Genomic DNA, 25334 nt, shown 5'->3' with positions numbered 1-25334 from the left:
GGGCTCTGATTTCATGCACCTTGCTAGGAATCCAGGACTGTGCTCGCATTTCACATTCTTTCCCCTGTCACCCCGTCACCCCTTCCAACTCCCCATTGTGCAAAGAGCAGATGGGATATATGTCCTCATTATTTGGAGCCCCGAGTGCCGAGACTTACGGCCCCTTGAATATCAGCATTCAAAGTCAGGGCTCTCTCAGCATTTCTGGCAAAGTTCCTGTTATGTTATCTCTGTAAATCCAGAGAGATTAAGCTATTAGTTTCCTGCAGACTTCCTCCTCCCCCCGCAAAAGACAGCTATTTAGGAAGTCCTCCATAATTTAATATTTGAAAACACACACTTGAGATCATCTCATCTTTACATTCCTTCCCTAGGACAGCTTATTAACACTGAACGTCTCCAAGGGCTTAATTCTCTGCCTTAAAGTTTCCCAGACGTTTACCGTTTCAAGTCAGTAATGAAAGAAACGTCTCTGGTGTTCTCCTCCAGGCTCTGGTATTTTATAACTCCAGTCTAAAGGAGTGCCCGTGGAGAACGTTTTGCCTGGGAGTGGGCGTGGCAAACTCCGGTCTAGGCCCTGACTCTGCAAGCTGTTCCGTGTGAGCAGAGCTGAGTGGTTGCGTAGGTGTCTGGAGCAGCTGCAGGATTGGTACCTCGCTTCGTCCTCGCAGCATTGTGTGTCGCAAATGAAAGACACCCCCATCCCCATAGTATCCTGTTTTGAGAGTAAGGGCCCATTAGTGACTGCATCATGGGCCTGATCCTGCCGTCCTTCCGCGGGGACAGACTTGTGGCTCCCGTGCACGGCATGAGGGAACAAGCTCTGCTCACAGGTTCTCTGGAGAGGTCAGGAAGGATGGAGTCGTCCTCCCTGCCCCAGAATGGAGCCCCAGCAGTGTAGCTCTGTGCCTTCAGTAGGATTTGCTGGCCTGTGCTCCCTCTCCATGGAGTGTAGTTGATCGAAATTGTCTTGGACCACATGGCCATACTCAGCCTAAGCCTCCAGCCATGCTGCACCGGGGGGAAATCTGCTTCAGGGGGCGCAAAGATTCCCCTGGTGCAGCCTCTCTGCAGCCTGAGCTCCTTCCGCACACAGCCAAACTGCCACGGTCTGCTGGATTTATGGGGTGGGAACTCTCCTGCCTATGGAGAGGTGAGATTACAACAGCACGTGGTTTGGGTTTTGTGTAGTTCCCCCTCCCCACAAATATCAGCTGCAGGATTTGGCTCTAACGTTACTGACTTAATTTCATTTCATCTTCTGTGAGGTTGTGGGATGCACTGGGTGTGTGTCTTCTCATTGCACCAATTTCTAGCTCTTAGACTCATAGGGTATGTTTACACTGCAATAGAAGACCCACGGCACGGAGTCTGCCTGGATCAGCTGACTTGGATTGCAGGGCTTGGGCTGTGGGACTATGAATAGCAGTGTAGATGTTTGGGCTCATGCAGGAGCCTGGTTCTGAGGCGTTCTGGTTCTGACCCGCAAGCGGGGTGGGGGGCTCAAACCCCAGGCTCCATTGTGAGCCCAAACACCTACACTCCACAAACCCAAAAGTCAGCTGACCCAGGCTCTCAGACTTGGTGCCACGGGTTTTTAACCCAATAGTGTAGTGGTCCATGGCTGTTCCTCTCCATCAGTCTTGGGCAGAGGCCATGCCCCCTCACTGTGTTGTGCCTATGGATGCAATGCTCAACACCGGAATTAGCAGTCTAGGGATTCTGGCCCTCTGGGCAGGGCAGAGCAATAGGTGGTGTAAAGGCTCTGATCCTCGGAGGTTGATAGAACAACAAGCAGTCTTAGGGCCCTGAGGTGGGGAGGCTGCCACCCCTGGGGTGGGGCTGGCAGCAGGGGGTAAGAGGACCTGGGTGCACCCTAGTCCACCGCGTCCCAGCTCAGGGCCCTAACAATGGGGATCCCACTGAAGCACGCTGACCTACACTCTGGTAACACAACCAGAATAATGTCTAGTATCCCTGGGCTACTTCCTGTGACCTCATCTGAGTGTGTCTCCAGCTCCCTGGGGTACACTGCCATTGTCAGTCCCAGTAGCTCCTCCGGATACTGGTCGGTCGGCAGTCCTGGCACCTCCTTTGGGTCCTCAGCACAGCAGAGCTCCGTCTTGGGTTGAGGGCTTGTCCCGCTCCTCTGCTTTTGGCAAGGGCGTGGCTTGCCTGGCTCCGCCCACCAAGGGGTGGAGCTAGATTTCTCCTCTCAGTCTTGGAGGGAGGCCATGCCCCCCCACTACACATACACATAGACTTTAAGGCCATAAGGGACCATCATGGTCATCTGGTCTGACCTGCTGCACATAGTAGGCCCCAGAACCTCAGCCACCAACTCCTGATAATAAATATACTAATTCTGCTCTTGCAAAGTGAGGTTATTTCACCTACCTCCGAGAATGGACTGTACACAACAAATTAACATGCCACTCTGAATACTCTAGGCCAGTAATATACCTACGAGACCAATATTAGGAGCTATTATGTGGTTTACTTTTTAACACTATTTCTCCTAAATTGTTTCCATAATTACTTTTGACTTGGTTTGGAGGGGAAAATTTATTAATCAAAATAAAGGTGTAAGGGCCTTAAATGAGCACAATATACTCTCATGTGAAATCTTCCCTCTGCTATGCCCATAGCCACAACTGCTATTATTTTAGTGGTCGTGCAGTTTTCCGGGGAAAGAGTTCAAACGTCTGAAAAATAGGTTCTTCGGGAACGCCCATAGAGGGCCCAAGCCACAGTCTGTTAAAGTGAATGGAAACGCCCCCTCTCTCCCCCCTCCTCTTGACTTCAGTGTGTTTTGGATCAGGCTTCAAGTATGTGACAAGATGATCTGTAGGTGCTGTTGAAAGGATACATGAAGTCATACCATTCCGACCACTCAGTCTTCTCCGTTTTCCACAGTAATTTATTAATTCACTTTGAGTTCTTTTCGTAGAAGTCTTTTGAAAGCCGTATAAATTAAAAAGGAAAAAAGTGGAAGGGAAGGAGAGTTTGTTGTGAAAGAGAAGCAATGGTGTGAAACCAAGGAGCAGATGGAAGTATATCTACTGTGGGAGTTCTCTTTGGTGTTACCATATGGGAGTGTACCCAGATAGCTGGTACTTTAATAGAGAGCCACGCAGACATCAGCTGTGACAGGTGATCGTCTTTCTATAAATGCAAATAGGTTTATGAACTTCACAGGGTTCCATCTGTAGGTGCTTTTCGTATTAGGCATTCAGAATGCAGTCTCAACGCCCCCAGCAAACGGCCTATTTAATTGTTCAAAAATGTCCACCTTAATTTTTTGTTTCAACTCCTACATATCTAAAATATTTCACAGCTATTTTCCATACATCATATTTATAAATATGTGAAGCAAACATTTTTGTTTTTTAATGTTTTTTAAAAAAACAGTATTTTTTATATTGGTAGTTATTAAATGTGTGCAACATGTAAATATGGGTGGCATGAAATGCAAAAATGAAATGGATTTGAGTCCGAACCATTTGCTTTTCATTAGGTTATGCAACTCTAATAGAAACAGTAACATATGTGTTTACATTGCTGTGGACATGTGAAGCCAGACGCTGAAAACATTCCTCTAAGGTTGTATAAACTCCAGCAACTAAATATTTTGGGAGCTGTTTTCTAACGCCAGCTTAATAGTTTAAAAGTATAACCCGGATTCCAGATATTAAAAATGCCTTGAGAGGTATGCACATCACTGCAACAGATGAAACTAACTAAACCTCGAAAGGATGCAATAAGCTTCTATTTTGCAATATCTTCTCTGTTACTTTTTTTTTTTTTAATGTCAGGAGATTAAATTCAAGCTTTTAGCTATGTAGTGGTACAGATGGAATTTTTCTGCATATATGAACGGGCTGACTCAAACTTTTCAAAACAAATCTGTTTATGATGGAATAGTTTGGTTATTTTAGAAACAGTAAATGGGAAAGATCAGCAGGAGGAAACCAATAACCCAAAATGTGCCCGTTTCCTTCCACCCTGACTAACGGAACAGGATCAAGGATTTCCAAGCATGTGTTTGATACTAATCTTAGTCTTACATTCATTAGAGACATTTGATTTTACTCAGTGTTTTTAGCTGTGGAACATATCCTGATTAGCTAAGGCAGGAGCTTAATTTGCACCAGGGCTTGTCGGGAACAAGCCCCAGCACCTCTGGGCTTGGCAGTTCAGTCCCAGCTCTTCTGCGTTTGCTACATCAGTTATGAGTGTAAAAAAATTGCTTGAGCCCTGGCACTTCCTTCATTACAAATTAAGCACTGGTTAAGGCTTTACACAAAGATATCTAGGCAATTTTACTGCTTGAAGAGACTTTCAGTTACTTTGGATGAATTAAAAGTTCTTTTGCTGCATTATTTCTACCATATATGTTAGGTTCTGTCTTGACCAGTCACTTTTACAAAACATGCTCTCTTGATGGGATTTAGCACAAGGCTGCGTGCCTCTGAAAATCTCACCCTTATGTGCTAGGATCTGCCATTTAACCAGGCTAGAGTCATTGCGGTTTTCTAGTATCCCAGGATAGCCAAAAGCCCCTCTCTGGACAAGTGAAATTATACAGTGCCAACATCCGAAGAAGTGGGCTGTAGTCCACGAAAGCTTATGCTCTAATAAATTTGTTAGTCTCTAAGGTGCCACAAGTACTCCTGTTCTTTTCACTTGCCCTTAACAATCCTGGGTGCATTGAGTGACCAGAACAGCCAGCCTAAAGCTCCAGCCCCCTTTTCCTTGTAACCTCTACCAACTAGCCAAAGAGCTGGCTGATTTGCCCATCCGGCCTGCCGGTTTTCTGCGTTCCTTCTCTGGCTCATGTCACCTGTACTGCACGTCGGGAGCAGTGCACACCACTAACTTTGCATGGCTCTGATATAAGAGCCTGACCCTAGGGTAGAGGTGGGCAAACTACAGCCTGCGGGACCCTCCTGCCCAGCTCCTGAGCTCCTGCCCGGGAGGCTCGCCCCCAGCCCCTCCCCCACAGCCTCAGCTCGCCCCACCGCTGGCGTGATGCTCTGGGTGGCGGGGCTGTAAGCTCCTGGGGCAACACAGCTGCAGAGCCTGGCCTGACCTGGTGCTCTGTGCTGCGCAGCTGAGCGCCGCCAGCCACCGGTGCTCCAGGCAGCACGGTAAGGGGGCAGGGAGCAGGGGGGTTGGATAGAGGGCAGGAGAATTTGGGGTGGTGGTCAGGGGGTGGGGGTGTGGATTGGGGCCAGGGCAGTCAGAGGGCAGGGAACAGGGGAGTTGAATGGGGGCAGGGATCCCCGAGGCAGTCAGGAAGGAAGGGGGGGGTTGGATAGGGCGGAAGGGAGGCAGTCAGGGAAAAGGGGTGGTTGGATGGGGCAGGGGCCTGATGAGGGAGTGGGGGGCAGTCAGGGGCGGGGGTTCTGGGGGCGGTCAGGGGACAGGGAGCGGGGTGGGGGTGGATGGGGCAGGGGTCCAGGGGGGTGGGCCATCAGGGGGTGAGAAATGGGGGGGGCGAATAGGATGTGGGGGCCGGGCCATGCCCCCCTCCCCTAACTGGCCCTCCATACAATTTCCAAAACCCGATGTGGCCCTCAGGCCAAAAAGTTTGCCCGCCCCTGATCTAGGGTGATAGGACTTTTGTTGCTGACCTCTTTGAACACGAAATTTGATTCTAAAGTAGGATGGCTGCCTTTTATTGGACAGTTGAATTCTGACATCTAGGTTATCCTTAAAACAGTTCTCCCTAGCTATAATAGTATTGTTGTTGGGCCTGATTTTCTGAAAGGCTGATCCCCTGGACTTTGACTGGAGTTCTCAGCACTTCTGCAAATCTGGGCTATTATTTTTGTTTGTTTATATAACATATGGGGGGCACCATGTGTCTCCAGCCTGGTGACGCACAAGGATAAAAATCCTGCAAGATCTCTCCTTTCTTTTCATACTTGTTACATCCAAATGGGGCAGTTCTCTCTCCAACCAGCATTTTCTTAGAGATCTTTATTAGGCTGAGAAGACAGAGAGTCCAATCTCTCAGGCCTTTGCATGCACCACACCCATCGACGGCTTCAAGTATTAACTTAGGGTTCCAAACCACTAGCTCTGCTCCCACTGACGTCAATGGGAGTCTGGCTGATTTCTGTAGGAGTTGGACCAGTACTGAGTGCTTTTCTGCAAATCCCACTCTCAGGGCTGCATCCTGAGCCCCTCTCTGACCAAGCAAAGGGGCCATCTGTAGCTGGGTTAGAAAGCCTGTTTGGGAATTCTCCTTGTGGCATGTAGCCAGGCTTAGGCCAGTTCCTCTGTGTAGGGGGCATGTTGGGGGCAACCTCAGGGCAAAATTCTTCAATGCAACTTTTTTTGCCAGTTGTCTCCTCTCAATTGTGTACAGGAACATCCCTGAGCTCTTTAATGAGCTGACACTTGGGCTTGATGAGTAATTAACTTTCCCTCCTGCCTCGCCCATTCCTCCGGCATGCATGTCTCAAGCCAAGGGCGTGGAAGGGGTTGTTAAAGTACGATTTCTGCTGTTAAGAATGAATCAACACCTGGCTGGGAGAAGCCCTGCGAAGCGGGACAGTGGTGAAGGGGGCTTTCCCATGGTTCTGTGCCACCTTGTGTCTTTCAGCTGTTGAAAGGAATGTCAATATCCCGGCGAAAAGCTCCAGACAAAACCACGGATGAGGATGAGTCAGAAAGCGGAGACTGTGATGATGAAGACGACTGCAGCGGCGGCTCCGGAAATGGGGAACTAAGGGTTAAGAATCAGCTCCGGTTCTTAGCAGGTGACGAGAATAATGACTTGAGTTTTCGTTCCCGCTCTGAACGTTACCTAGTACTTGGGCACCAGGGTCCATTAATGCTGAACTTAATGGAATGATGCTAGGGATGAATCCGGCCCCGGGAATCTTTTCTTCAGCAGACCCGTGGCAGATTTTTGTATGTAAGCCTCACTGACACTAGCAAGGGTGGCTAGAATAACAACCCAGTGACCTGAGAGGAGAGGAAGCTTTCTGGGGAAGTTGGCTGCTCCTCGGCTGTCTGTAACTGGGAGGTGGTTTGCATGGCCCCTCTGAGGGGACACCCATGTGTAGCTGATTTCATCGCCCTGTAGGTGTGTGGTGTATTCCACAGCATGGAAAGGTGCAGTAGCCGCTTAGTGAAGGGAAAGCGGGTTTGGGGCTAATTCTCATCTACACTAAGGCCCGTGTAAACTGCTCTGACAGTGTAAAGGGACCAAGTAGATGTCAATATTATGTATGTTGTCCCCCCACTACTCCCCCAAGACCATTTACACAGCCTGGGAGGTGTAGGATGGCCTCAGTGTAAGTGAGAATCCGGCCCACTGTGTGTGGACGAGGCCATTGCCTTGAAGTGGTGCACCTCCTTTTTCAAGGCCGGAGTGTATGAGTCGGGTTCAACGGGAGATTTTAAATGTTGTTATGCACAGGTGGTGACCAAAATCCAGTTCTCTACCCTCCCCCTAACCCCTTGTGCTCCCAATACCCCGTGGAGCGCGTAACTCTGTGGGATTTTTTTTTCTGTCTGGTAAAAGTATTGAAAAGAAGGAGGACCCCAAAGTGGATCACAACCCCATTTTAATGGGGTTGCCAAAGCTGTGTTGGCCTTGGGCCCCAGCAAGTCTGAAGCCCAAGCCCCACCACCCAGGGCTAAGGTTACATGCCCCCTGCCCAGGGCAGAGGCCCTTGGGCTTCAGCTTTGCTTCCCCCCCCCCCACCACCACCACCCAGGGCAGTGGATCTCGGTCTTCGGTTCCCCTTCCAGGGGCCGTGTAGTAATTTTTGTTGTCAGAAGGGGGTCACGATGCAATGAAGTTTGAGAACCACTGCTCTAAAGCAAACCAGACCGTTTCTATTTCAACCTAGACTGGTACAACTCCACGGAAAGCAGCAACTCCCACCACTTCCCTGATGTACCGAGACCAGAATATCCATTTAGGCCTGATCTGGGGCAGCTGAAAATTGACCTTTGGTGGAGCTACACCAACTTACACCAATTTAATTTCGTTTCGAGGGCTGTATGCTTCTCTTCCTAAAGACCAGACAACTGAACCTGGATTAAATCAGCCCTGCGGCTTTGAAGTTTAAGAGGCAAATTTGGACGCTTAAACTAAGCCCAGATGTTTATAAATACCCTTCCATTGATCTGGGACAATTAAAATATCCCTAACAGAGTGAGGGCTGAGAGATTTAATAGCAGCCACCTATCCAAGATAGTGTGTTTTACATAATGTGTAAATAAAATATTTATATTCAAATATCAGTTGAGACAGAAAAGACCTTTTAAGTCCTCTAGCCCAACCCTAATTGATGTTAGACAACATAATAAAAATCGAATTCAGGTAAGGATGAAATGCACTTTCTTTTCTCAAATACTGAACCATCAAGGCCTATGCAAGGGAAATACAGTTGATCCAGCTATGCCCTGTTGTATCAAGCTCAGCCAAAGATGCAGGTTTCATCCTATATTAAATCTTTGTGTCACAGCTTCATGTTATTTCAGTGTATTTTAAATTTCCTTTTATGCCCTTTAGCCTAATAGTATCACTGATCTCTGAAGACATGCATAATCCTTCGCTACCTTTTTCTCTCTCTCTAGGCTGGTCTAATCACTGTCTTGATCTCCCAGATACCCTATCTGTCTAGGTGTTTATATCTTTCTTGTCACCCTGGTATGTGAACACATTAAATGAAAAAAGGAACAGAAGGATTCCCCCTCTCATTTTATCTGGCTGAAGGGGTATTTGTTGCTTACTTCAGTGGTGTATGGAAAACTGTTAAAATGACAAGCTAGTGCTTTAATTTGTAAGGGGTTTTCTGGTCCTGTGTGCAGGATAGGGGGCTCTGTAGGGAGGCATGTGAACTGAGTAAATCTGCAAGGAGCCAGCCTAGAGCAAGATGGGGGTGAGTTGGGGCCCTCTGCCTTAGGGAGCAGCCTGCATTGTCTCTCTCTGTTTTTGGTTCTTGTACGTTATGGTTCTGGATTAAAAAAAAAAAAGTGTTATGTTGCAACCTTACAGAAAGAATATTTAATGTTTTTATCTAACTTCTCTGGATGCCATGAACATTGCAACGTCCTTCCCCACAATAGCAAAATATCTCTGGTAAAGAGTGACGTCTGAGCGAGATGTTCTTGGCATTATGATCTCTTCAGGCTTCGCCCTGCAACAAAGGGTCCAGCAAAGCAGTTGAGCACATGAGCAGTGCCGTTGAAATGAATGGGGCTGTTCTGGCATTTCCTCACTTTCGAGTTCTTGACTTTGCAGCCTTAATGTTCTTTGAATGTAGTTTTTTGGGTGCAATATAACTTTAGAGCATTCATGCAGACTGGTTGGAGAAATTTCTGTGGAAAGATGTGAAATGCTTTGTGATTTGGGCTGAAAACCAGAAAAAAATGTTTTGACATCCCGTTTTGACATTTTCAGAATTGAACATTTAGATTTTTTTTAATGACTTTTTGTTTTGAATTTTGTATTTGGGATCATGTGATATTTATTACAGATTATAATCTAGGAGGAAATTTAAAAAGTCAAAATTGCAACAAAACCTTTTGATCGACCCTCGCTGAAATGTTTTCAGAACTTTCTGATACGAATTTTGACCGGTTCAGTGGCCGCTCTGATTTGAAACAGAGCCAGATTCTGAAATCTCAAACTCTTCCATCCTCGGCACAGCTCTGCAAATATGTGCATACAGCCAGGACTGCAGGCTTGTGCTGGTTTATCTCCCTGCCTACCGAGGAGGGTAAAGAGGCACAAGGAGGGTTGGTTTCTCAAATTATCGATGGCTCCCCTTTTTTAATTACTGGACACTTTTATATTGTTGAAGACTGGGGAAGCCTTTGGGTGCCAGAGTGTGCCGTTATTCCTCTGCATTGGGGAGTATTGTTAGGTTAGTGATCAAACAAGTCAAATAGCTTAAAGTGGATTTTTGATGTCTTGTTTGACCCTTTTCTGGTTCAAAATCAGCGAGTGACAGTTTGGCGAGTTGTTTTTCTTTCTTTTTTAACTTGTTCTCCAAGGCCATGTTCAGTTCAGCTGATGCTCTCTTTCCTTGACCCTGACATCTAATTTGCCGTAGGGTCAACATGCAGAAAGTCAAAATGCTCCCAAGAAGCGTAAGAACCTTAAATAGCATGGTGGCTTCTCCCTACTTAATTAAATCGCAAAAGGAGAGATGAGGCACCAGCGTCCCATTGTGGCAGTAGATGGCTAAAGCCTGGGAAGACACAGTGTCTAGTGATAAAAGGCAGAATCCTGATCAGAAGTTAAAACAAAAGATGATCACAGTTTGCCAGCTAGGAGACTCTCCCTGAAAGAAGATTCAAACCAACTGACCTTTCAAGGAGCTTGATTTGATCGTATGTAGATAGTGGTGATCTAAACCTCTCCTGCTCACCAGTTACTCATATGCGGGGTACCTCTGGTTCTAGCAGTTTAACTGCTAACAGCTGCTGACCACCCCTTTCCCTACCAGCTGTCACCCTGAATGGTTTTGAAAATCAGGAGAAACAAAAACAAACAGAGGAAAAAAACATGTTATTTCCAATATACTAGTTGTGATTTATCTCCTGTTCTATAAAGTGTAACCTTTGTTTCTTATTTATAATGACCCTATAATAGCGGCATGGTCAACTGAAACCATAATGATTTAAACATACTTGTAAACTGTCAAGTCAAAAGTTTGTGAGTGACTATAAGCATATGTTGGCGAGCTCTATATGCTAATAAATTCATTATTATGTTGCCCCACTGGAAAAAGCACCGAGATAGAGGGGTTTTATGATGGATCTTTTATCCTTTGTCACATCTGCAACACATTAAAGATTTTGAAGGCAGATAATGTTTACAATAGGAGAATGATTGAAAAGCTTCTAGATCAATGAGCAGCACTTCCTGTTTTTCAATGGGAAAGCCCTGGCATCTGCACCATGTCCACGTAAACCCTAAAATAGATCTGTACACACACACACATATACTTACGCCACACCAATGGCAAATCATGTCTACGAATAAATTATAGTATTCCCCTGCAAATTGCGAGGTACCGCCAATGTGTTCCAGAGTCGTGCATTCACCCACTTCTGAAATCAATCATTCTGCACTTGTACGCAAAGCAGACAGGCTGGTTGCTAGCTGGCAAACTGCTGACATTCCGAATAGCCACCCACTAATTAACTCACCTCTGGAATTCTCTGTCAAGACGCTACTTATAACCAGCCAGCCTGCTGCCAGGAGCCTGAAAATAAAACATGGGCACTGGGGACAACACGCTACGGCGAGTGGCTTTGATGTACATGGAGTGTAAAGATCGCCTTTTGCTGTGTTCACTGAGGATGGTGGCCTAGCACACTTCACTTGCCCAGGGGTGACTTGGCAATTGCAGATTGCCTGGACAACAGTGTCGGAGCACCCCCCAAAATAGCGATAGCCAAGAGGGATAAATAGGACCCATCTCCTGGGGACACTTAGGAACACACCTGCCATTTGGAGCAATCTGGCGGATTCCAAGGGGGATGGGGGAAGGGAAGGTTCAGAGAGAGCCAAAGTTGTCCATGGAAGAGAGAAGCTGAGCAGTGAAGCCTGTCCTGGGCATGGAAATCGGCTCCATCCCATCTGCAGTTCAGACAGCAGTAGGGGTGCGTGGGAACAGATATTGACATAGATGTGTGTGATAATGATATCTGCAGCCTGTGTATAACAGCGCCACCTGCTGGCTGCTCCTGCTGTACCCGTGGAGCTAATTAATCCTCTTTGATCATACCGCCTGCCCCTGGGTTGTTCCTGCTAGGGAAAGAGAATCCACAGCTGAGGGTCCGAAGTGTCCGCCATGGATTCTTTTGCTCCAGCAAGCTCTGCCGAGCTGCCAGCCGTAAGCCTCCCTGCGTTATCAAAGGAGCAGTGTAGCCGGTGGCACAGTTTCCTTGTCTTGGGTTGGAGATCTGTGCCCCCTCTTGCACATTCAGCCGCCTACAGAGGGATAAATCAGTGCTTATCGTGGGAGGGGAGCAGAACTGGCTCTGAGAGGGTCCTGAGCACCAGGCAACGCCCAGCCACCCAGTCTGGGCCTATCTTGTGTTTTTGTTATTTGCTAGAGATGCACTTTGCACCCAAGCCTAGAGACATCTATGGAGCCTCCCTACTTTGTATCAGAGTGGCCCATAACAGGATGATCAGCATTTTATCGGTAAATGTTGATTTCACCGTCACCCACCCAAACTGACACAAAACCACTTCCATCAGTATTAACAGAAATTTACAGATAGGCAAAGCAAGAAAAATGCTACTTGAGAACTTATCAGAGTTTGACTTAAGGGCACTTACTGTATATTTCGACGTGACATTGACAATTCATGGTTTAAAGGTTATAAAGCTGTAACTTTTTGAAACTCAACATCTTCTGTCATTAAATAATTGTCTGACCTCCCCATAATTTCCTTCCACTCTGAAAATTGAAATTGATAAAAATCAGGGGAAAATGCATAAAACCCCATAATGTTCTGCAACTGTGAACATTTAAATTGATACAAATAAAAAAAAATGCTTAAAAATAAACATTGATATGATCCATCAAAATGATCAAACAACTAAAACTTGAATTGTGCCAAGCCCGCCCATACCTCATCTCTGTAATGCCTATTACTTGCTCCGCCAGTGACTTAGCCTTTCGATGGGAATGCTTAGAGGGACACTTTCAAGGCTGCAGGCTTAACAATTACCCTATTGCGCTTGCCGAGAATGGTCACGTATTAAAGCTGTTTGTTTGAGGAATCCCTGAAACAGGACTGCAGATTGAATGGTACGTCCAATGAGATGTGTTAAATAATAAAAGCAGCTGTGTGTTGTTCGATTCCCAGCCAACAAGCCAGTACTTGTGCTCAATGATAGTGCATATGTTTTGGCTTGTATAGTGGCAGAAGTAAATAAACACACCTGAGCTATTCTTCCTTTAGGCATCTTCTTTTTAAAAGCTTCTTCAAAACCTAAGTAGATTATGCAGAGTGCTTTTCCCAGAGTGCAATGTCTCCAATGATGGGTCGGCCATGAGACTGTCCCACAGTTTTAACAGGTCTGACTGTTAAGACTTCATTCTTGATACTCAGCACAGATTTTTCCTTTGGTTAATTTCATCTCATTAAATCCTCAGCCCCTAAATGTCTCCCCTTAGGTGTCATTGATCCAAGCGCTCTCTATTCACTGTTGCAGCAGGGGCCAGCAGATGGCACATGTGGTCTTCTAGCTTGTTTTTCTGAGCACATAAGAGGATTCTCCGGCTTGGGAAGTCATGCTGTGGTGGTGTGCGTTTTTGTTGTTCATGGTTCTGTGTGGAGGCAGTGGCTCTTGAATGGGAAGCTGTGTGAGAAGCAGGGCAGTCTGCTCTCTGCCTGTGTCTGTGATTGGAGCCAATTTCCAAGCAGAGTTGTCCCCTGGAAATTGGGCATTGACATTGAGCTGAGATTCCCAGAAAGAAGTGATTGCCCTGCATGCTGTTCGGCCATCTCTGTTCCAGGACTGATATGTGCACCAGTAAAACAAGTTTCACATAGAATGTACCCAGATTCCATGTCACCAATCTCTTCCCCACTGGAAAGCCGGCTTGCAAGGCCCTAGAAACCTGGCTCTGCTCAGCGGAGGGGTGTTGCCAATTTTAGACTGGGGACTGTTACGCTGGAAAAAGAGCCTACACGGTTCTTAATTTTTATAAGATAATCTTGTCAGGTCCTTTATCATTTTGATTGCTCTTCTGTGAATGCCTCCCTGCTTGGCCATATCTTTTGTGTTCTGAGATGTTCATACCTGAAGACATTTAAAGAGCCATTCTGCTTGATCTGGAAATGAATCCAGATCGTCTGTTTAAAAAAAAATCCCTTGGATATTGGCTTAGGAAGAGCCTTTCAAATACAGTGTAACTGACTGGCCTCTGGAGCTGCAATGTGACATTTTATAGATATGAAGGGATTACCAGTGCAGATGAACTGTTCACATTGGAGTATCTACATTCTCTTCTCTTTTCCTTTCCACACTATTGAATACTTTGGGGGCTTTAACCATAATCTACCTAGCACCAATTTTAATTGTAAATTAATTCAGTTTTTTGTCTATGAATAGCTTAATATTTGAGTAAAGTGGTAATAGTACGGACATGCTGTTCTACAAGACATTAATCCTGTCCAAGAGAGGGGAAAAATGGTCCAAATGCAACTCGATTATTCTGACATGAGAACTGAATCCAGGCCAATTACACAGTGCCATGGCACTATTACCACTAGTCTAATGCAAGTGTTCGTGTTTGTTGGGATTTCTGTTTTCCTTTGAATGAGGATTTGGTTAGAAGTCAAGAATTTTGTGTCATTATGGAAGATGGAGGAGGAGTCACATGTAATTTATTGAATCCCTAATTGTATCGAGTGGCAAATTCATTAATTCACTTTTGTTTTGCTTTTTTAATTGAAGGATCTAAGACACATAATGAATTTTAGTGTAGTCAGCAAAAAAGAATCCATTTATTGACAGGTTGATACAATTAGCAGTGGCTTTCAGAGACAGGGTTGCTATTCGTTTCCACTTCAGTGGAGTGCGTTCAGTGCAATAACACTATCAGGCCCATATCCGGAGTGTAACGTGCGTGTGTTTGACGGGTTTGTTGTAACTCCTACATTGCCAGACTCCTTAGAGAAACGTTGAATCCATAATTTACCAAACTGGACAGGTGAGGCGTCTGTTATAATACACTTGCAGATTAGACAGAGAAAGTCACATTTGCGCAGAAGCATCAATTATATTAACAAGCAAATCTGCTATTCGTTTTAATTTCATATTCTTTTTGGTTCTGTTGGTCATTTTTAAAAACCCCTTCGATGCCCCAGACCCCAATTTAAGAAACGCTGGCCTATAATATAAAGGAGGTCAGACTACATGATCGAAAGGTCTCTTCTGCCCTTAAACCCCGTGAAACTATGACACAAAAGGAAGGGTTTTGATGTCCCATGAAGGCTTTGAAAACAGCTCTGTAAAGGTGCGAGACTCATCGCTGCGGCACCTCCTGCTGGTCATCTCAGGAAATTAGCTCTTTTCCAGCCTGGGCACCCTTTGCAGGCTGGTGTCCTGCTTTTAGCTGGCCCCATGTCCTTCCCAGACCCTGGTGCCCCTTTATGTTGGGTGCTGCCCCCTGGCAGTACCCCCATCAGTATCTATGGGTCTCCCCTCTCTAGGAAACCCTAACCCTCTAATCCCCAGTCTGCCTCAGTCTGGGCTACTGCCAGTCATCACCAAGCCCCCGCTCCCTGGGGCAGACTGCAGTGTAAAAGCCACTCATCATAGGCAAGGGGGTTCAGACCTGCTGCCTTCCTCTGCCTCCCAGTACCTCTATGAGCCTTGGACCAGGCCCTGCAGCCTGGGGAGTTGCCAGCCTGGAGCTCCCCTGCTCCTCTGGCTCTCCCCAGCCCTGCTTCACTTCCAGTCCCCTTCCTGCAGGCAGCCAGGCCCTGCTCTCTCCTAGCCTGGAGAGAGACTCCCCTTGGGCTGCTGGCTCACAGACTTTTTATACAGGCCAGCTGTGGCCTGATTGGGGCGTGGCCCAGCCGCTTCCCCAATCTGCCGTCCCCAGCCCTCTCCAGGGCTGCTTTCAACCCCTTCTATTTTAGGAGCGGGGTAGCCACCCGGCTACCGGCTCCCTGAGATGGCTCATCCACCTGAGATGTATAAATGTTTGTAATACCACTTTGCTGCTGCAAAACACTTCACCTTCATTTCTGTCTGAACACAGGTTGTTAACTTTGGTAACAGCCTGTATATTACCCACGTGTTTCCAGAGATGCTTTTCAACGGTGAAATTTTGGGGGCTGATGTGTCTCTCTAACTTGTTATCAGAACAGAGTGTTTTGCATGACGGAAGGCTTCAAAACAATTTCAAAAATGTCCCTCTGTTTTGCAGATGTCCACATCGTTGCAACTTTTGAAGTCCACCTGCATTTTCAAGGAATCACAAATATCTTGTTCTCTAGCTGAAAATAACCAAATATCTCCTCACGCTAGTCCGTTTTCTCCTCAGGCTCAGCTGGAACCCCGGCATTTTACTTTAGGTCATTTTCTTTTGGAGAACAAACTAACAGAACAGCCTTTTGGTTAAGACAATGCTAAAGGAGCATTCCAAACAGATACGAGCCAGGTGCTGCTTGCTAGTGGGCTGACAAGACAACCCGACCTAGGTAGTGTGGTGCATTGTGCTTGTTTCAGTCTGAGGTACAAAGAGGCGTCTGTATGCGAGCCTGATCACAATACAACCCCCTGATTGACTCAGTGTATACTGGAGAGGGCCTCCCTTTCATGCATGACTTGCCTTTTACTAATGCCTTCTTGCAGGTAAACTGACGGATAGGAGCGCCTGAAGGAGTTTAACAAAAGGGGTTGTGGCACACGCAGGTCCTGCCTGCACGAAGCACAGTTCTGAACCCACTTTTAGGTAGGGTGATCAGATGTCCCCATTTTATGGGGCCAGTCCCGATTTTTGGGTCTTTTTCTTATATAGGCTCCTATTACCCCCCACCCCACTCCTGATTTTTCACACTTGCTGTCTAGTCACCCTACTTTTAGGCCATGCTGCACTGCTAGTGCCATCAGTGTAAGCACTAGTGTAGTGCACACAGGCATGTGTGTGCATCTCGCCCCACGGGGAACGGCCTTGCCTGGTCGGCACTCGAGTTGCCACTACTGCCGGTGTCTGTACCACTGCACCACTGCTGAAAAACAGCTCCGAAATTTCGCAGCGCCAAGAGCCCCAGCGAGATACCCGTCTGTGTCCGTGGCACTTTGAATGGCGAGGGAGTTTACTTGTTATAACTCTGCTGAGCGCTGCTTGCCATTGCTAGACTCTTGCTTGTACAGCCCCAGGACTCGATCCTGCACCCACTAAAGTCAATGGTAACGCTCCCCCGACTGCCCTGGGGCAAGACCAGTCAGGGGGTCTCCTGACTTTATGCCTGCCTCTCAGGGGCTGACGCTGTCTGGGGTTGGGCAGCCTTTCCCCGAATCTGAAAATAGGCCATGCCTCCTGCACGTGGAATAAGGAAGCAGGGTTTGGTTTCGGAGATAGCAGCACTTCTCTGGTAGCGGCAGAATGCTTCCAGGGGGGTCTCTGCAGCTAAAACCTGCTTCTCGCTCTCTCTGAGTTCCCTCTTCAGCCGAGAGTGCTTGGTTCTCTCCAGGAGTCGGAGCTGCTGCTCATTGGCCAGGCAGCAGAAGCTGATCCTGCTAACTTCCTTCCCTCCTGGGCTGGACTGTATACAGAATCGTAGGGTGAGACAGGACCGCAAGGGTCACCTCCTCTAAACCCCTGCCAAGATGCAGGGTTTGCTGCACCTCACTGCATCATCTGCAGCTCTGTTACCGTACAGAGATGAATGAGTGAGTGCTGGTTGCCAAACATAGAATTGTAGGACTGGAAGGGACCTCGAGAGGTCATCTAGCCCAGTCCCCTGCACTCGTGGCAGGACTAATTATCTAGATCATTCCTGACAGGTGTCTGTCTACCCTGCTCTTAAAAATCCCCAATGATGGAGATTCCACAACCTCCCTAGGCCAATGGGAGCTGTGGGAAGTGGCGCAGGCCGTAGAGACATGCTGGCCGCCGCTTCCCGCAGCTCCCATTGGCCGGGAACGGTGAACCACAGCCACTGGGAGCTGCGGGGAGGGTGTCGTGCCTGCGGATGGGCAACATAAACAAACTGTCTCGTGGGCTGCGTGCCGAAGGTTGCCGACTCCTGAGGTAGTGGGTGGGGCTTAGTCCGTGAGATTGATTCCTTTCCTGACTGAAAAGACTCCCATTGACTTCAATGGGCTTTAGAGTAGGCTCCATGAAGAGACCTTCCTCTTCTGTAGTATATTAACCTGTATGTAGTATATTAGACTGACATTTAAAGCTCATTCTCTTGTGATCATTGGACTCCAACACAGCCACGGGCAGACTTCTGCTGAAGGAACCCTTCCTTTCTAGCCGTTGTCAAAAATAATACAGTTGAGAGGAAGAGAAACGTTCCAGCAGTGAAATCCCTGAGAGCATAGATTTGGATCCAGATTTCTTTCTCAGCTTCCTGGATAAACTGTAGTTGTGATTAAAAAATAGTACATCTCGGGGTATGCTCTACAAATCACTCATCGGTCCTGGACATGATCAGTTACTGAGTCAACATCTTTCTGTTCACTTTCAATGTGCTTCAGAAACTGGGGAATTCATCATTCGTCAGGAAGAAGCTCTCCTCAACTGTTCTGAATTAGCTGTGACCTGCTGCACAAACATCTGTCACCCTTGCTGAAGCAAACACCAGTAGTAATGTGAACTGAACCAGGTGGAGCCAAATGCTGGTTCAGATAATTCCCCTAGGAATCTCCGCCACAAGGAGCCAATCCTCGACCCCTCACCTGGCCCAGACAAGTGGGCTGTGCGCTGGGGGGGAGGTGCAGCCCTTTGCATGAGGGGTATGCAAGCATTGGACCCCCTGAGTGCTCCAGCCTCCCGCATCCGAGCTGCACAGCTTCCTCTGTTAACAGGGCTTTTGGAGCCCACAGAGGAGACCAGCAGCAAGGTTTCACCTGGATAAATAAATCACGTACAATCAAGTACTAACGAAATGCAGGAGTCGAGCTTACAAGCCCCTGCTGGAACTTTTAGGCGTTTGGCATGCCTCACTTGGGAGCGGTAGCATCCAGCTCTGTAATTTAGGGTTTGTCTACACTCAAGAAAATTAATCCCAATTAACTAAAGGTATGAATTTAAAGCGGATTAGTTAAAACTGCATTAAACTCCTGTGTGGACACGCTCATTCAGAATTAAAGTAGCCTTAATTCGGTGTAGCTTAATTCAAACTAAATTAAGGTCATTTAAATTCTGAATGAGCGTGTCCACACAGGGCTAAATGAAGTTTAAGTAATCCACTTTAAATTCACACTTAGGGCATGTCTTCACTACCCGCCGGATCGGCGGGTAGCGATCAATCTATCGGGGATCGATTTATCACGTCTAGTGTAGACACGATAAAATCGATCCCCGATCGCTCTGCCGTCGACTCCGGAACTCCACCGCAGCGAGAGGCGGAAGCGGAGTCGATGGGGGAGTGGCAGTGGTCGACTCGCCGCCATCCTCACAGCCAGGTAAGTCGACCTAAAATACACAACTTCTTCAGCTACGCTATTTGCGTAGCTGAAGTTGCGTATCTTAGGTCGACACCCTCCCCCCCCCCCCCCGTAGTGTAGACCTAGCCTTAGACTCGTGGGGCTGGTCTATACTAGGTTGACCCAGCTATATTGCTCAGAGGTGTGAGCTTTTAGGGCTGATCAAAAAATTTCCAACAAAACTATTTTCTGTCGGAAAATGCCATTTTGTCACAATCAAAGCTTTCTCTAGAAATATATCAGTTTTGATTGTTTAATTTAGAACTTTAAAAAAAAAAAAAGCATTGTGAGAAGGTTGAAACATTCCATTACAGCCTTATTGGAATGCAATGTTTCAATTTTGCATTTCAAAACGCCGAAATGTTTTGATTTCATTATATTACCGATATAACACTGAAAAAAAGTCAAAATCAGACTGAAAGATTTAGATTTTATGGAAACCAAACATTTCTGTTGACCTGAAAAAAAATCGAAAATTTCCTTTTTCAGGAAATTTTAATATGTTTGGTTTTGTTCCATTTCAGAACAAAAACACATTTTAAAATGTCTGAATTTCCACACAACGAAAATCCCAAGTTTTCATTAGCTGTCATTGCCTTGGCAGTCAGAGCTGTCAGAAATATTTTGCCTCTTCCATTGTTTTTTATTATTATTATTTTTGTTCTTGAGGCAGTTTGATGAGTTTTGCCGAAGGCCGGAGCAACGTGCTGCTTTTTGCTTCCTCTAACATGGTCTCATTGGAAGTGGAGCTGAAGCTCGGCTTTGAGATGAAAGCTTGCACTGTCCATTGGCTTCAGTTCACTGCGTGGTCACTACTAATGCAGCCGGGGGAATGTGGAAGAGGAAATAAGTTGGGGGGAACATGGAGGTAAAATGTAGTGATTGTGCTTCCTGATCGCGAGGCAGAAATCACCAAGCTACCCTTTAAGCTTTTGACCAGAAGTTGGGAATGGACAACAGGGGATGGCTCACGTGATGATTATCTGCTGTTCATTCCATGGTCCATAAGGAGCAATGCCTGGGCTGCACCGAGAGAAGGCCCTTCCTGCCCATCAGAACTCTACCCTGGCTGTCTCTTGGGATCCTCAAGATAATGAAAAGCTGTTGCTTTTTGTGGGTGTGAGTTTTGCATGCCCTAACTGCAACCACAGGAGAGAGCTGGGCCCTGCTGAAACCAGAAATACAAACCCAACTAAAGAAAGCCAATTGGCAGCCGTGCATTTCCTCTCCTAGAATTTTTTTTTCGCAAAGGCTCCTTCATGTGGATCAAAATCTCCTATGCCCTCAGCATAGTCAGGGACGGGCCCAGAATTCTAGGCTGAAGAAGGGAACAGAACAAGTCCAATGGGGGAGAGCTTGTATGTTTTTCTTTCAGCTAATAGTGGCCTACCTGTTCACTGCGCGGTAGAAAAATCCTCACTTTGCTGGTTGCCTGGGAAGCTGCTGCGTTCATGGCCCAGTTCTCTTGCGTGCATGTGCATCTTACACTATGATTTGGTGTTCAGGATACTCATTGGTGCACACACCGTCGGATGACTGTTACACATTGCTGCTTTGGGAACTCATTTAATCTGAGTTGTAGCTGGCTTGGCAGGGAGCCGGACTGAAAGGGCAAATGGCATCATCTTTTGTCCAGTCAGGGAGCCCCAACAGGATTCATAAAATGTAAATTGCAACTGCAACGTGATACACATCTTCCCCCCTCCCCCGCCTTCCTTCCTTCCTGTTTTAGGTCAATTGTATTTTGAGGCCTGTATACTGTAGCTGGAGTTGAAGCTATTTTTGAAAGGACTGTGTCCCCAGGATCCCGGAGCTATTTCCTGCCCTGGGACGCAGCCTCTCACACATCTGTTGCTTGCAGCATGTTTTTGGACTTTGGGTCTTTATCTGGGCTGTAGTTGTCAGGTGGGAGCTGGTGGTTATCATCATGCTTTGAGTAATATCCTTTGCCTCCATTGATATCGCCTTTTTCTGTGATGCTACTTTGGTGCAATAATTGCATGGATCTGTTCTTTATTGACAATGCCAATCAAGTTATTTTTTTTTAAAGCCATTTTTGAGCTCATGGTTTTAGCTGCTCTAGGTTGCATTCTGAGATATTTCTTCATCTTTAGTCGCCTTCATAAATCTTGCATTACAGCAATCATTGTACAGAATCTAATAATGTGTATTCCTACCAAATATTTTCCTGTTCTCCATGCCAGTCAAGCCAGACTGTCCACCACCTGTGCCACTTAACCCCGTCAGGGCTGGCATTCACCCCCTCAGATCCTGCTTTGTAGCTTGTGTGCCTGTGTAGTTGCAGTCCTCGGCTTCTAGTGCCTGGGGACGTGAACTGAGTGAGGATGTAGCTGGTCCCCTATTTGTGGGGAGAGTGACAGAGTGTCACCCTGGTACAGCTGGGCGTGCTATCACTTGGTTACCTGTATTTGAGATAGCCACAGCTCTGGGCAGCACGTTGGGTGTTTTGAATTAGACTTGTAGAAATTAGGGCTGGAAAAGACGTATGAAATCACCTTGTTCGTCCATCTGCTAGTGTGTGTCATCGGCCTTGAGCTGATGAAAACCGTGGTGGGCACCTGGTTGACTCTGAGGCATCAAGCTTGTTTAGCCTGAGATCTGACTGATGGAAGGAAGGAGGAGGGAGCTGCCATGTTTCCTTGGCTGGTACCCACCCTTTTATGCTGATGTTATTTGTGTGTGCACAAGCAGAGGGGAATGCAGGGTGTCCGGACCGGGAAAACCTCCCTGTACCCAGCCTTCTGGAACAACCTTCCCGTATCCTGTCTCTCTCCATCACGTTTCCAATCTTGGCTGAAAGTAGCACTTTCTCCTTTGCCCTCGTCTCTGAATTCCCTCTCCCTCTGCCGTAACATTGTATCACTTTATTTAACTTTCTAAAGCATTTTAGGATACAATTTGTACCCAAGGCGCTCTAGGAAACGAAGCTGCCTAGTATTTAATTGAAATGTGTCGCTCCCAGTGATGGCAATGCCTGGGGTCTGTCATTAGTCATACTAATCTCGCTCTTGATGGATGGTACTGACTTGAATGGATTGCCTAAGAGTGTGTTGTACGATGCAAAACAATCAATCTGATATATTTGAAGATATGTACCAGTCTGTTTGCCTTCAAGCTGTGCAGAAACAAGTGCTTTGCTGAGTGCCTTGTAACTAAACAATAAAATTAAAATGCTGGCCCAATCCCGCAGAACACACATTGTCTAGAGATGGATAGATCTGAATGATGGGGATCATAACTTACCTTCTGGTTTTCTTTCTAAACACTTAACAGACAGACCAGGTAGGGTATAAGCGGTTGCAGAGCAAAGGCATTGGAGGCTGGATAACAGCCCTGATTCAGCAACATATTTATGGGCCTACCATTCCTTCCTTAAAACATGAGTAGTCCCACTGAAGTCAAGAGTGAGGTGCTTATGAAGTTCAGCACATGCTTAAATACCTTGCTGAACCGGAGCCAAAGTTATAACACTGTTCGCAGATGCTAAATAGGTTATTTAGTGGCCTGAATTTATTAAATCTGTCAGCAATATTCTAGGAAAAGTAGTACCAGAAAAGAGAGCAGAGAAAGCATGAAAGGTGCCCAATTTCTGCTGGATCAGACCCCCTGAGAGCTGTGGGATCTGATGCATTGAGGGGGAATGTGGTTGCCTGGACTCTGACTCATAGCAGATGTGCCCAATTTACATTACAGCTTAATACCTTTGTTTTAAAATGTTATTTCGAGACAAATGTGTTAAAGCAGATGTTTCCAGTAAAACAAATATTTGTGTAATTTACAAACAACTTCCTGCTGCCAAAACTCATTAGAAAAGGGGAGGAGGGAGGGGGACCGGTTCTGCATACCCCAAAAAAAAAAAAAAATTAAAAAAAAATCTAAAAATAAAATACATCCCGAGAATGCATTTCCACATGTTGGGTGAAAATAGCTCCAGCGCTTTGAGGAACGCTGAGAGAGAAGAAGTGGTTTGAGAATGATGTATGGAAGCCTATTTAAAGACAAATATCCTGCAAGTGTGAATAAACATAAAGCAAATACCCACAGATGATGTGCAGTCAATAGCACAAATCTTAATGTAAAAATGCTGAACCAGCTTCTGTTTTTCAGGGTAATCACAGAAAGGCAGCGTGGGATTTTCAAAGTCACTTACACACTTTTGAGAATTCCACCCCCGGTTTCTAAAACGCTTCATTTACTCTATTGAATTTCCACATGATTCCAGGCCCCTTAGCAATTCAGTTGTGGCTAGCGGGAGCCCGCATCTGGGCCCCACTGTACTATCCCAGACTGATTTGACATGAAAATGAACCCTGGAGAGTTTCATTGCCCAGGCATTAAAACAACCAGTAGGGGTAATCAACTCAGATTCCTTCCTGGGCACCTTGCTCCCTGTACCCAGCCCCACCCTGCGAGGGCTGCTGGGAGCCTGGGGGTGTCTTGGGGGCAGAAGGAATGGAGTGGGCCTTCCTTTGGACCTGAGATTTCCCATTAGCCTTTTGTAAAGCCAGGTTACAACCCTTTGCATTCCAGAAGGCCTTTGGCATCACACTGATGTACTGGGGGGTGGCGAGTCTGGGGGCTAAACTGCCTAGTGGTCAGAGTAGGGGGGAGGGATAGCTCAGTGGTTTGAGCGTTGGCCTGTTAAACCCAGGGTTGTGAGTTCAATCCTTGAGGGGGCCATTTAGGGATCTGGGGCAAAATCAGCACTTGGTCCTGCTAGTGAAGGCAGGGGACTGGACTCAATGACCTTTTGGGGTCCCTTCCAGTTCTAGGAGATAGGATATCTCCATATATTATTTTTTAGATGATGGAGTGCTCCCCTCTATGTCACAAGACCAGGGAGTGAGAAGAGCTGGATTCCAATTCTAGCTGTGCCACATCTCTCTGTGTCTCAGCTTCCCGGTCTGTGAACCAGGGACAGCAGGACTTCCCTGCCTCCGCGGCCTGGCGTGCGGTGCAGGGTGATTCATTCTGGCTGGGTAAATGAGTTGAGACGTGTGTGTGAGGGGTCTAGGTATTATCCTTGTGATGCTGGGTTTAGCTGTTCTGTTAATCTGATGGGTTTGTCATTTAGCCCCAATCCTCTCCCCGGGGGCACATCCCAAGTGTGTGCTGAGGGTCTCCTTGGGTGCTAGGGAGGAATTCGTCACTGCCTCTCCAGGCTCAGAGTTAAAGCACATGCAATTCCTCTCTTTCCCCACAGTGCAAAGCATCAGCTCCCCCAGTCCTTCCCATGTTCTTCCCCTAGGCAAACAGAAGGAGGGCTCTCCCTGGGAGACCGCACTCACTGCTGGAGCAGTTCACTATTAAAGTGAAGCTAGCAGCCCTAGCTCAGAGAGCGCCCTGCACGCTGCAAGCAGACATGTACAGGGCATTCCTCAGAACAGCTGTGATCCCTCCCCCACGCCAGTCTGCTTTTAGACATGGCATAACTGGGGCTACGAGACCATTCCTCCGTCCGTCTCATTCTGCCTTTCCCGGGAACTGTTCCCCAGCCCTGGTAGGGGCATTTGGCCAGCCTGCCTCGCCTTTGTGTTTCCCCTGCCGTGTTTTGCGTGAGCAGCTGTTTGCGTCTGTGGTGCCCATTCACCTTTTCTCCTCACAGCTCCGGAGCAAGTGCACCGTTGGGTTGAGAAGCTCCGTCATATCCACGGCATTTGGGCCTACTTTATGCCCTGCTTCCGGTGTCTGTTTACACCCAATGCCTGCAAGCTTGACACTCATGTTACATACAACTTGACACCCTCCTTGGTCTTTCCGGGTTTCCCAGGCTACAGCTACCGTACGAGTAGTGGTTTTGGTAGCCACAAGAGCTAGCGAGCCCCTGGCCTTCCATTTCTCCATTGCACGGGTATTAATTGGGCCGCATACGTGTGAACCTAATCTCTTGTCAGCTGAGGAGGCAGTTATTTGTAGAGTCGAGCAGGCTGCCCATCTAAATCCATCATTGCTTAGCACCTGTGCCGCAGATACGTGGCTCAACCAACTTCGGAGAAGACCCAATGTCATCCAAACAGGTGGAAATAAGGGTGGGCAGCCAACAACCCATAAATGAGCATTACGGGGGGACAGGGCTCAGGCGGGAGGCTGGCTATCCTGAGCTGACTCGAATGGGAACTGCCACCAAGCACTTACCCTTGTT

General features: G+C 47.0%; 1 protein-coding gene across 2 annotated transcripts in view; it reads left to right on the top strand.

Annotated features, from left to right (window-relative positions):
* GPC3 (glypican 3) overlaps positions 1–25334 on the top strand; it is a 265507-nt gene that overhangs the window by 209443 nt on the left and 30730 nt on the right. The window contains exon 7 of one of the 2 annotated variants that reach the window (XM_054040724.1): positions 6614–6770. The exons of the other annotated variant lie outside the window; for it this stretch is intronic. Coding sequence (XP_053896699.1) covers positions 6614–6770 — 157 coding nt within the window. The remainder of the gene's footprint in view (positions 1–6613; positions 6771–25334) is intronic. 2 annotated transcript variants of the gene reach the window in all.

This window comes from Malaclemys terrapin, chromosome 9, assembly GCF_027887155.1.
Source record: "Malaclemys terrapin pileata isolate rMalTer1 chromosome 9, rMalTer1.hap1, whole genome shotgun sequence".
Classification (NCBI taxonomy): Eukaryota; Metazoa; Chordata; order Testudines; family Emydidae; genus Malaclemys; species Malaclemys terrapin.
This window is presented reverse-complemented; position numbering and strand designations above follow the sequence as displayed.